Source organism: Saccopteryx bilineata, chromosome 1 (genome assembly GCF_036850765.1).
Source record: "Saccopteryx bilineata isolate mSacBil1 chromosome 1, mSacBil1_pri_phased_curated, whole genome shotgun sequence".
Classification (NCBI taxonomy): Eukaryota; Metazoa; Chordata; class Mammalia; order Chiroptera; family Emballonuridae; genus Saccopteryx; species Saccopteryx bilineata.
Genome location: NC_089490.1, coordinates 137,084,068 through 137,096,203, shown reverse-complemented (window position 1 = coordinate 137,096,203; position 12,136 = coordinate 137,084,068). Strand labels below are relative to the sequence as shown.

At 58.4% G+C, this 12,136-nt stretch overlaps 2 protein-coding genes across 6 annotated transcripts in view; both read left to right on the top strand.

The window, feature by feature from the left end:
• The first annotated feature begins 5,076 nt into the window (after window positions 1-5,076).
• FGF17 (fibroblast growth factor 17) lies at window positions 5,077-10,244 on the top strand. Of its 2 annotated transcripts, none has more exons than XM_066253261.1 (5): window positions 5,077-5,111; window positions 5,289-5,325; window positions 8,447-8,591; window positions 8,785-8,891; window positions 9,957-10,244. In XM_066253261.1, exons 1-5 carry the CDS (start codon window positions 5,077-5,079, stop codon window positions 10,242-10,244), a joined length of 612 nt encoding a protein of 203 aa, XP_066109358.1. The 2 variants fall into 2 exon arrangements, with proteins under 2 accessions (XP_066109358.1, XP_066109356.1); XM_066253259.1 differs by having other exon boundaries at window positions 8,414-8,591.
• Window positions 10,245-10,920: 676 nt separating this feature from the next.
• Window positions 10,921-12,136, top strand: part of DMTN (dematin actin binding protein) — a 29,752-nt gene continuing 28,536 nt past the window's right edge. For 2 of the 4 annotated variants that reach the window (XM_066267981.1, XM_066267952.1), the window contains exon 1: window positions 10,921-11,185. The gene's annotated coding sequence lies outside the window, so the exon portion shown is untranslated. The remainder of the gene's footprint in view (window positions 11,186-12,136) is intronic. The other 2 variants (XM_066267992.1, XM_066268000.1) reach the window with 1 other exon arrangement.

Genomic DNA, 12,136 nt, shown 5'->3' with positions numbered 1-12,136 from the left:
TGAAGGTCTGTGCTGGACAGGAGCCCAGAGGCCTGCACCTTCAAGAATGCCTTCCAGGCCCTGGCTGGTTGGCTCAGTGGTAGAGCATCGGCCTGGCGTGCAGGAGTCCCGGGTTCGATTCCCGGCCAGGGCACACAGGAGAAGCGCCCATCTGCTTCTCCACCCCTCCCCCTCTCCTTCCTCTCTGTCTCTTCCCCTCCCACAGCCAAGGCTCCATTGGAGCAAAGTTGGCCCGGGCGCTGAGGATGGCTCTGGTTGCAACAGAGTGACACCCCAGATGGGCAGAGCATCGCCCCCTGGTGGGCATGCTGGGTGGATCCCGGTCGGGCGCATGCAGGAGTCTGTCTGACTGCCTCCTCGTTTCCAACTTCAGAAAAATACAAAAAAAAAAAAAGAACGCCTTCCAGGTGGAGGAGGCGACTCAGTGGGCTTTAGGGCAGCTGCAAAGGGTCGATGGGAGGTGGAAAGGTGAACACTGAACTGCTATGCTTAGAGACACCAAATCAAGCTCAGTGAATTGTCAGGGTGAGGTCAATCGTGGACTGGGAAGGGTTGAATGTTCCCTTGCTGGCTAAGGCCTCCTGCCCCTCCCGGGCCTGCAGAGTCCCTTTGGCCGGCCAGTTCATCCATGGTCACATACTGGTGGCCCCTAACTTGGGTTATCCTCACAGGGCCTCTGGGCTCCTCCCTGCCCTCTGCTGGCCAGGCCTGAAGTGGGCTGATAGGAGTGGGCTCTGCCTTCTCTCCTAGGACCCCCAGGTCTGGGTCCCAGAAGGAGGCCTTTAAACACCTGCACAAAAGTTCAGCAACCAGGCTTGGTGGGATCTCGGCCACATCATTCTTTTGATGGCAAGAGAGGGAGTGAGGGCAGGGCTGGTATCCTACACCCCACAGGTACAGTGAGCACTGTCCCACCCTCTAGCAGACCTAGACAGGGCACTGACCTCAGGCTGATCAGAGAGGGAGGAAGTACATCCATGCAGGGCTGGGTCCAAGTAGGCAGCTGGCTCAGCATGGCTCCCTGCTCCAGTGATGCAGGTGGACAGACAAGTTCCTCGCCCCCAAGTCCCCTGCAGCCTGTGGAAACAAAGGCCAGCACAATAATTTCAGTTACTTTCAAGTGCTTTGAAGGAGGTGGAACAGGCAAGTTTCCAGGGTGAAAAGTGCTTTTTAGGAGATCTGAGAAGGTTTCTCAGAGGAAGCAGTTGACAGGATAGGGACAGCCAGCTGAAACCGAGCGAGGAGCTGGCAAGACCGTCCTAGGAGCGGGGACAGTGCACGGGGTCCGCGGCAGAGCCAGTGTGGAGGTCTGGCCAGGAAAGAGGCTGCAGTGATAGCAGGGATGACACAGCCGGGTGCCACCTGAGTGTCTTCCGTGCACTCACGCCTTTCATCCTCAACCATGCCTTGAGGTGGCTGGTATTAGCCTAGTTTCACAGATATGAAGAGTGAAGCACAGAGAGGTCAGACACTTGCCCCCAAGGTCACACAGCTAGTGGAGGAGCCAGGATTCACTCCCAGGTACTTGGGCCCCAGAGCCCTGGTTTTTAACCACTCTGAGCGAGAGCGAGGGACAGGAGGCAGTGGGTGCAGGTGTGAATGTCTCAGAAAGGGAGAGCAGGAGTTAGAGCCAAGTCAGGAATGCCCTGGGAGGGTTGGCACAGACGTGGTTCCTGCAAAGCACACATTTCTGCAGGCACTTCTCCCCTGGGCCAACCCCAGGCAGGTGCCCCAGCTCTGGCTGGGCCATGGGCCTGCACATAGGGCACTCAGCAGCTACACGGTTGCTAACTTGACTTCCCAGCACGGGCAGGTAGATAGATAGGGTCTAACCTGCACTGCTGAGTTGTCCTCTGCCCTCCCCCTACCTCACCCCTAGCTCTTCTGTTTCTCAGCAGGAAAAGTGTGGGCTGGGGTCAAAGCAGGTGGTGACAAGTGGCAGGTCTGCAGGTGGGCTCTGTGAGCTCTGTCTGCACCAGCTGGGCTTTTAGGAGCAGGTGTGAGACAGCCCAGTTGGGGGGTATCAAACTTGTCACTAGGGGGTGGGGATTAACCACTGTGCAGCCCAGGCCACTTCTCATGTCATCACCACACACACACACACCCATATATGATCATGAGCTCAATCCTTCTCCTTTCCTCCCTCTGGTCAAGGGAGAAAGTCAAAGTTTAGGTAAACTGAGGTTAGACCACATAAGAGGGTCTCTGTCGACTCCCCTCATTCTTGTGGGGGTATATGACACTTCCCAGGGATGGTCCATCTCAGTTGACTCCGTGGCAGTTTTGACAGCATCAACAGAAGTCATTCCTTTTCATAAATTGGGAAGTTACAGACCAGAGAAGCAAATGGAATTGCCACGGCCACACAGCCTGTAACAGCCAGGCCTGGACCACCCTCAATGCTGCCTCCCCACTTGGGGCCCACCCCTGGCCTTTCCTGTGGTCAAGGAGCCAGCTGAATTCAAAAGCCAAGCTTGCAGGTGTGGAATGGGAAGGGACAAGGAGCAGAAGATGTCACACCATGAAACAGGCCATGCCCCAGAGCCCCTGACATCAGTCCCCTGGCTGAGACCCAAGGCCAAGCTTGACTGCTGGCATCTGTTATAACGGGGACCCAGACCGGGCTAGGGGCTGGCCAGGGGTGACAGGCCCTCCCCCCACTGATAGAAATCGGGCACTCAGGCTCAGAGGTCTTGTGCCCAGATCGCGTCAGGTGGAATACCCCAAGCCTGCCTCTCCTCGTGGCACCTCTGTGCTCCGCTGGGACCCCTACCCCCAAACCCAGGCCTGACCTATCTCCTCCTTGCATCTCTGCTCATACCTGTGGCCCCAGGATAAAGGTCAGGAGAAGGTAGCCTTTCATACCCTAACTGAAAGCTGGGGGTTGGTGGGGACATGGGCAGCAGGTCACAGGTGCCCAGAAGCCAGAGCCAGCACAAAGGGCAGCAGAGAGGTCTATTAGGGGAATGTGTATGGAAGAGGGAGTTTAAACGGGGCCACACATGGCGGGAGGGATGTGGAGAAGGGAAATGTGCAGAAGGCTCTGCTGGGCAAAAGCAGAGGTGGTCAGGCAGGGATGTGCTCTGAGAACAGCCAACCTGGAGTAGGGACCTGGGCACCCGTGCCTCGTCCCAGCCTGCCACTAATTGGCCACGAGACCCTCACTGACAAATGATGAAGAATCTCTAAGATCGTTTCTGGTTTTGACATTCTTTCCATTTGATTCCAACCCTGGACTTCCCCAATTATGGAGGCGTGGGGGATACCACCGCCCTCACCAGACCACCTCAGGCTCAACTGGCCTAGCCCCTGTGGGCAGCGTGGGGAGGGCCCAGGCTGGGAGCCAGGTGCCGCAGTGGACAAGGCAGAGGTGTCCCGCTCTGTGTTGGGGGAGGGATGGCAGACAGCTTTGTGTATTGCTGTAGCTCGGGAAGGCGAGAAGGGGGCCTGGCGGTGAGAGCTTTGCCTTCCCACTCATCTCTTAGGTAAATAAGTCCAAATCCAGCATTTTCCTCCTCTTCCCATCCCAAGGGGCACAGAGACCCCCAGGGAGCCACGCTGAGGTGTGAGTTCTGCTTCCTGAGTGCAGGAAGGCTTTCCCTCAGCGCTCTCCCAGGATCGTCCACCTTTTGTAGGGAAGGAACCGATTCCTAGACCTATCAGCGTGTCCTAGGCCGTGCAGGCCCTGAGGGTATGGAACAGCACAAAGGCCCCAGTCACAACCACTGCAAACTAGAAAGAGCGTGGACTTTGTAGGGTTGGGTGGTGTTGTTATTGTTTGAGAGAGACAGAAAAGGAGAGAGAGAAACATCAACCTGTCGTTCCACTTATTTATGCATTCATTGGTTGATTCTTGTACATGCCCCGATCGGGGATCTAACCCACAACCCTGTCATATGGGGATGACCCTCCAACCAGCTAAGCTACCCAGGGCTACAGTGTGGACTTTGGAAGCCTGGTTCCACCATTCACTAGCTGGGTCAATCTGAGCTAATTACCAGTCAGTGTACCTGTTTTCTCATCTGCAGAACGGGGTAATAGCTGGCCTGGTACAGAGTGGTGTGGGACTAGAGGTCATGTGAAGAGGTGGGTGGCACTGCATCCCAGGCAGCTGCTAGGGGACATGGGGCAGAGGTCCTCAGAGGTTCCAGGATTGGCTGCTGCCCTGGGGGGATGGCGAATGAGGCCCAGAACAGAGACCTCTTGGTGTCCACTAAGTACAGTTATCGCTTTGGGTCCTCCGACATCCTGGGGCGTTCCTGTCCCCATCTGTCAGAGGAGATAGCCAAGCCCCAATGCAGCCAGCTCTTCTGTCCTAACCTCGGGCCAGCTCTGGAGACTCCACAAGGGTCTCTCACAACCCCAGCTGCCCCTTCCTCCCTGCCCTGGCCCCCACGTTATTGCACCCATTGTTTGCTGCCAGTCAGGACAGTCTTAACCCCTCCTTCCTGGTGGCCAGCTATCAGCAAGGGGGGATCCAGGAGCGACAGAGCGATGGAGGCAGCGCAGCCGGCCAAGCCCACCTCCTGCCCCCCGCGGGGTGGCTCCTCCTTTTAAGGCTGCTCCTGGGAATTTCTGCCCCAGCCAGACCCAGAGACCCCAGAAAGATCCTTGCTGCTCACCCTTGGGGAGTTGGGCACCAAGCCCGGGGGCAGGAGAAGCAAGCTGGCCTAGAGAGGGTAGGAGGGGCCCTCCCGCCAGGGTCTGTGAGGGTCGGAATAACTGGGGAGACCACAGGGCCAGCCTTACACTGCGAAGGCTCCAGCAGCCCTATCCTCTGCACTTGGTAGCCCAGAGAGGTTGGCAGCCTCAGCAGCGGCTGCTTTGCAGTCTCACTGGCCAGGAAGGTGGACACCTCACACCTCAGTCTCCCAATTACGCCCTCCTCCCCCTCCTCCATCTCTCCTCCTCTCTCTTCTCTCTCCTCCTCCTCCTCTCTTCTCTCTCCTCCTTCTCCCCCCTGAAAATCTGTGACTTGAAGAGACCTTGGCTTCTCTGGGACTCTACCCCTGGGGGCTGCCCACATCTCCTGAGTTTGGGGGCAGGGGGGCAGCTGCCCCAAGAAACCTCTCCAGGATGGAAGCCGCCCGTCTGCTGCCCAACTTCACTCTGTAAGTGCATGGCCTCTCCAACTGGAGTTTTGTTCATCTCCAGGCTCGGGAGCCCTAATCTTACTGGGACTCCCACACAGACTGGTGTGTGGGGCAGGGTGCGGGCGGGACAGGTGCTGGGTGCACCCTGGGCTGGCTGCTGGCACCCACACCTGGCTCTCTCTGGTCCCCACACAGGTGCCTGCAGCTACTGATTCTCTGCTGTCAAACTCAGGTAGGCAACCTGTCCCGCTAGCTTCTCCCAACTCTCCAGCCCCACCCAAAGAGGGATGGGGCCGTCTCCTTTAGTTGGACAGAGGCAGGTTCTGGCCTCTCTGAGTTTTGAAGGGGTCAGCCTTTGGGGTGGGTAGAAGGGGCTATTGCAGGTTTGGGGACTGACTGTGTTTTCAGCTGCCCTCCCTCCCGTGAGCCTCCCTACTTCCCCTGGGGTCTCTGCCTCTCTCTCCATCCCTCCACACTGGCTCACCTCCAAGGCTGAGTGCAGGGGCATCACAGACTAAGGGCTAGAGCCAGGAGTGGCTGGAAAAGGATGGAGGTGATGACTCAGGTGAAGCTTGTAGCTGGAAGGACAGCTTTCCGTGCAAAACCACCTGTGTATTCCATCACAACCCCACTGCCACCAACACGGATGTCCTGGGGGGCGCTGTTCTGGGGCATCACGCAAGCAGTCCGCAAGCCCAGCCAAGGCCATGACTCCTCACCTACAGGCAATGAGGTCAAGCCCAAAGAGTTTGTCTGAGGCAAGATTCAGGGTTTGCTTCTCCATGCTTCCCCCACCCAAGCCCACCCCCCCATGCCCACCCACCCCCAGCCCCAGCCCCAGCCCCGGCCCCGGCGCATGGCTTGGTCCTTTTTTGTGATCCTCCATAAAAGTGCAGCTATTAAAATGCACTGGTCCAGAACCGCGCTGGGGAAAGCGCTTGGCTTTCCCAGGCCAGAGGCCGCTTCTCTTCATATCCAGTGGGGACTTTTTTTGAAGGTAAATGCCTTTTCTCTGGGAGAGGGAAAGGGGCTGCCTTTGAAGCAGTGGGGGGGTGGGAGAGAGAGAGAGAAACACCCCCCCTTTTCCTTCCCCCTTTTGCTCAAGCCCCCATTACAGGCCTTTTGCTTCACACATCCAGGGAGAACGAGAAGAAAGCCCCCCAGCCTGGCCTGGAGGGGGCTAGGGGTGGGCCCAACCTGTTCTGGAAGGGGAATTAGCACAATGGTGTGGCTGGCCTGGCGTTTATGGCCTGGCTGAGGCCCCATTCAGGATTTGGGAAGGTGGCAAAGCTGTCCTTTCCCCCTTGAAGTGCCCCCTCGCCCCCCTTGGAGGGGGGGCCAGACCACAGCCATGCTTGAGGGGCTGGCTGACAAGCAGCTGTCTGCAGCAGTGGAAGGGGAGGTCCCCCCGCAGCGGGAACATGAAAGGGACAGGCAAGGTCCCGCGGGGAGAGCGACTTGTGGGCTGTGGGCTGTGGGGGGGGGCGTGGGCCTGCTTTTGTGCAGGGCTTGAAGGGGGACGACGAGAGGAGGGGGCTTTGGGGGGGCCCTCTCTGCTCCTGACCTGAAACAGACAGCCAGAAGGAGGCTGTCCGCCAGGAAGGGCGGAGGGCCTGAACCTGGGCCAAGCGGCTGGGACTGGGGATAGGTGGACCCCACCCCTTGGCAAGGAGGCAGGTTCTCCACCCCGAATGTGAGATTTTTCCAGGGAGGGGCATGGGATGGGTCAGGGTCTCCTAGGCTGGGGTCCTGGTGAGGCTCCTGGCCTGTGAATGAGCTGAAGTCTGAAATGAGCAGTGATACACAAAGGGTTAACCTCCAGCAGGTTCCCCTGCAGCCTCCAGCTGCTCCCTCACCTCCCCTTCCCCAGGACAACACTTCCGACCCCTCCCTCCAGGATGCTGATCTAGGTCTAGCTCTGTCCAGATGGTTGGACTTAGGGACTGGGGACAGGGAAAGGCCGTCCCAGCACAGGCCACAGGCTGCAGGTGGAGAAACATGTTAGTGTTAGAGCCGAGGCTGTGTTCGCACCTGGGAAATGTCACACCGGTTGCACCTTGCTGGAGAGAGAGGTCAGGACTTGGTCTTTCTCCAGCTCAGTGTTGCAGATGGGTAAGGAGGTGTGTGGGTGCAAAGAGCCTTCCCTCTGCCCCGCCCTGCCCCAGAAAAGAGGAGAAGTGGGTGGGTGGTGGCATCACTGGCTGCAAGACTCTGTTACATTGTGGCACAGGCAGGTGGCCTTGCAGGAGGAGCCCTTGGGCCACTGCTGATAGCACCTCTCGCAGCTGCCTTCACCTCCCTGCACTAAGGAAGCGTCTCACCCATACAGGAGGGAGATCTGGAAGGGGGTCTGGCTTCTCTAAGGGCCTTGAACACCCAGGGGGAGGGTCAGGGGAGCTGAGCATAGCTCATAATTCCACGTGCTATAAAGATAGACTTCCAGGGGCCCTGCAGAAGCCTAGAGACACAGGTCTCAGAGCCTCCATAATGCTCTCCGGTGACGCCAGCAGACCGGCTGCTGTGCGTGCATGTGCGCGCGCATGTGTGTGTGCTCTCCGGTGACGCCAGCAGACCGGCTGCTGTGCGTGCATGTATGTGCGCATGTGTGTGTGCTCTACGGTGACGCCAGCAGACCGGCAGCTGTGCGTGCATGTATGTGCGCATGTGTGTGTGCTCTCCGGTGACGCCAGCAGACCGGCTGCTGTGCGTGCATGTATGTGTGCATGTGTGTGTGCTCTCTGGTGACACCAGCAGACCGGCTGCTGTGTGTGCATGTGTGCGCGCATGTGTGTGTGCTCTCTGGTGACGCCAGCAGACCAGCTGCTGTGCGTGCATGTGTGTGCACATGTGCTGGGGGACAGGCCTTCGAGGTTCATGGGGACGATGGAGGAAATATCCAGTTGTCCTGGCTGACAGGGAAAGCCAAGCCCCCAGAATGCTGGAGAGGTGACAAGCTCCAATGCTAACGGCAGGACACGGATTCTGTCTCTAGCTGTGTCACCTGGGCACCTTCAACATAGAATATGGGGATGAGAATCCAGAACTCTGAAGGTTCCCTCCAGCTCCCAGAGTCATGATTCCAAGTTGCACTTTTATCACCAAGGGCCCTCAAGCCTGGCAGCCACCAGTTTTCTGGTGTAGCTGGACAAGAAGACAAGAGGTCATGACTGGCCACCCACTGGCCTGAGAAGGCCGTGGCCATATGCCTCCCTCACCCTTCACCTCAACACACTCACGTCTGCACCCCTCTCCCCTGGATGGACCAGTGGTGGTATCACCCAAAGCAAATTGACACTATTTTTCCCTTGGTAACCGCAAAGGGGGAGAATCACCCGTCTCCTAATTTTAACCAGTACGTGAGGGACCAGGGTGCCATGACTGACCAGCTGAGCAGGCGGCAGATCCGTGAGTACCAGCTCTACAGCCGGACCAGCGGCAAGCATGTGCAGGTCACCGGGCGTCGTATCTCCGCCACTGCTGAGGACGGCAACAAGTTTGGTGAGCCCCAGCCCTCGCCTGAGGCCACCCACACCCTTGGCTAGCTTCACCTGGTTCATCCCCAGAGCTCGTGTCAGGGCCTCCCCATGCTTCCCACCTGAGTTTAGAGGCCAGGCTGGTTGGGGGACCCGTACCACCCCCTGGACTGGCAACACTCATGGACAGAGGTCTCTCTCTCCCTCCTCCATCACAGCCAAGCTCATAGTGGAGACAGACACCTTTGGAAGCCGGGTACGCATCAAGGGGGCTGAGAGCGAGAAATACATCTGTATGAACAAGAGGGGCAAGCTCATCGGGAAGGTGAGGCCCAAGGACAGAGCAGACGCCTGGCTGGATCCTACCGGGGCGGGGCACCCAGGGCCCACCAACATCCCACTGCCCTTTGTGGGCCGGTGTGACCCAGAGCCATGGCTCCTCTGCACTCATTGGCCGTTGTCACTCTCTGTGTTCTCCACTTCAATGAGTCCCTCTGGGTCTGCACACACTCTGAGGACACTGACTGACTCACAGGGGCCTTGGCTCAGATTCATACAGTATTTCCAGCATCAGTAAGAATTTTGGCACCTACATGATGTTGCAGCCCCTATGTTGAGGGTTAAGTGCTAATCAGTGTTGCTAATCAGGGTTGAAAAGTAGGCATTCATTCAGGGTCAGGAGCTCCCCCAGGGTCAGTGGGCTCCATGGCATCCAACCAGCAAGATTGCCTGCTAATGTCTCCGTGTCCTAGTGTAGCTACCTACAGTGTCATTGCTCACTAAGTAACCTCCTACTCAGCACTGTTGTGCAGGGAGAATTTTATTGGTCAATCCTGGCTTCCGGTTCAGGCTATTCTCACCAAGTATTTGTTTACCTCTGTCAAGCTTCAGGCTACTCATCTGTAAAACATGGGCATGTGTCAGGGCTATCTGAAGGGTCAGAGGGGTGCCTGTGTGGCCCTTAACACAGGCAGTGTCTCAACATTTGTCCCTTCTTTTCATCAGAGCCTGGTGCCTCCTTCCCTCCACCCAGCAGCGCCACCCACCCTGTCTGAGGACTGTCCTCCTATACCAGTGTCCACTGGTTCTGCAGGGGACCACACAATTACCTAGCTCTTTATGCCACATCTCGGTAAACTGAAGCTCATTGTGGCTAAATAACTTGTTCAAAGTGTACAACTTCCAAATGACAAGCCTGCATTTAAGTTCAGATCTGACTCCAAGCAAAGCTTGTTCCTTTCTCTCACCTTTTTGTCTCCAACAAGGGATCCTCTCACTTGGCAGAAATCCTTGGGCTCCCAGCCCCTCCTCAGTCTTAACCTAGGCACATAGGCAGATAAGCCCCATAGGGTGGGGGACAAACCTCCCTCCTCTCCTTCCTCCCCCGCAGCCCAGCGGGAAAAGCAAAGACTGCGTGTTCACGGAGATTGTACTGGAAAACAACTACACGGCCTTCCAGAACGCGCGGCACGAGGGCTGGTTCATGGCCTTCACGCGCCAGGGGCGGCCCCGCAAGGCCTCCCGCAGCCGCCAGAACCAGCGAGAGGCTCACTTCATCAAGCGCCTCTATGAGGGCCACCTGCCCTTTCCAAACCAGGTCGAGAGGCAGAAGCAGTTCGAGTTTGTGGGCTCAGTACCCACCCGCCGGACCAGGCGCACTCGGAAGCCCCTGACATAGTCAGGGACACAGGGAGGGGCAGCTGCCCCTCACCAGCCTTCCCATCCCCTTCTCTTTCTAATCCCAAAACGGGGCTAGGGCGGAGGGAGGGAAGCCAGAGCCCCCCAGAGGGCCTTGAGGACCAGCAAGCATCAGAGACCCAAGCTGGAGAGGGGGCTGGACTGGTGTCAACCAGTGCTGGGCCTCAGGGCTGCTTCCTGGACTCCACACTGGACAGGCCCCGGGGGTGGGGCAGACCCCAGGGGAGGAGCTGAAGTGGCCCCTGGATGCAAACTCACTGAACCGAGGGGCAAGGTCAGCAGATTCAAGGCCTTGCAGACACGGCCATAGGGGAGGCAGCTCTTCTCAAATTCTGCTCCCGGTGTCTCAGTCTGTCCCCAGCCTCCAAGCTCCTCCTGGCCAGACTGTAGGAAGGGACTTTCGTTTTTGTTTCAGGAAAAAAAGAAAAGGGGAGAAAAAAAAACAAACAGGGTTCTTCACATTCCATTACTCAGGCCAGCACCTCCACCTCCAGCTCCCAGCCCCAGAATAAAACCATTTTTCTGAAAACGGGTGATCTGAAGGGGGCTTGGGTTTGAGGGATCCAGCTCCAAAACCCCACTGGTAACGAACTGGCTTCCCGGAGAGGCGCGGGGACGCGCAGCGCCCCGGCGGGACGGGCAGGTGCAGGGCGGCGCGGGGCGGGGCGTCCCCGAGGGGCCGCAGCAGGCCTGGGCGGCCGGCGAGCCCGCACCCTCGCCCGGCGCGGGGCCGCCCCTCCCTCCGGGCTCAGGTTTCGTGGCTCCCCGGGCGCGTCCCGTGCTACCTGTTGGGGCGCAGAGAACCCGCACCCTGGGGCCGCGCCTCGGGCCGGCGGGCGGGGCGGGGCGGCCGGCCGGGCAAGAGGCCCGGCGCCCCGGCAGCTGAAGCCGCCTAGCCTGCATAAGGATTGCTTTTCTCCGGTGAGGAGGGTCGGAGCGGGGGAGGAGGGCGCGGACGATCGGAAGGGGTAACGAGGACGAGAAAGTGTCCCCTCTCCTCCTAGGTCCGCCGCAGACAGCGGGGGCACACCTGAGGGGGCTCTCAGAGGCCGCGGCCGAGGTCTGGGGGAGGGGACCGAGGGGGGCGGCCCTCCCCCACCCGAGCGTCTCCGGTGGGCTTTCCCAGACGCCCCCAGGTGCTCTTGGCAGGGATGGAACTCAGAGGCCATAAAACCTGCCGCTTTGGCCCTTCGCACTGGGGTTTAATCTTGGCAAGGGGAGGCCCTGCCCTGCCGGGCTCTCTCCCGACCCGACTGTGCTCAGGGGAGACGCCCTCCCGAAACCCTGTCTTCTTCTGTCTGTTTCCCTCCTTTCTGAGAATACTTCAGGGAAGGGGATTATGGAAGGAGAGAGAGAGAGAGAGAGAAAGGATGAAAGACATCGCTTCTCTCAAGAATGGCCTAAAAATAAGGCCAGAACGGGGAGTTGTGGCAGGGCTTGATTTAGTCAAAATGGGAGGAGAGAGAAACCATACTTTAAGTGGGTGAGGCGGGGAGGGGTCAGTCACCTCTCCCCTGGTGAGGACTGGAGCCCCATCTGACACCCCCATCCTGGGCAGTGTCGGCAGCCCCAGCCAAGAGGGAGGTCCCCAGGCCCTGGGACATTCTCCCTCTAGTTTGTCATAATTGCTTTCCACCAGGCCCCTTTTTTCTCTCCTCCCCAGTCACAAAGAACCTTAATCCTTGCAAAGACTGCGGGAGGGGGGGGGGCGTGTTGGGGGTCATTTTCTGTGGGGTGTATAGGAAGGGTGGTCTGTAGCCACAGCTGATAACTGGTGAGATCAATGGGATTTTTAACTTGGGGGCAACGCCCAGCAATTACCTGAGGACAAAGGGTTGGGGCCCCCAGGTGTGGAGGACTGGATTTGGGGGG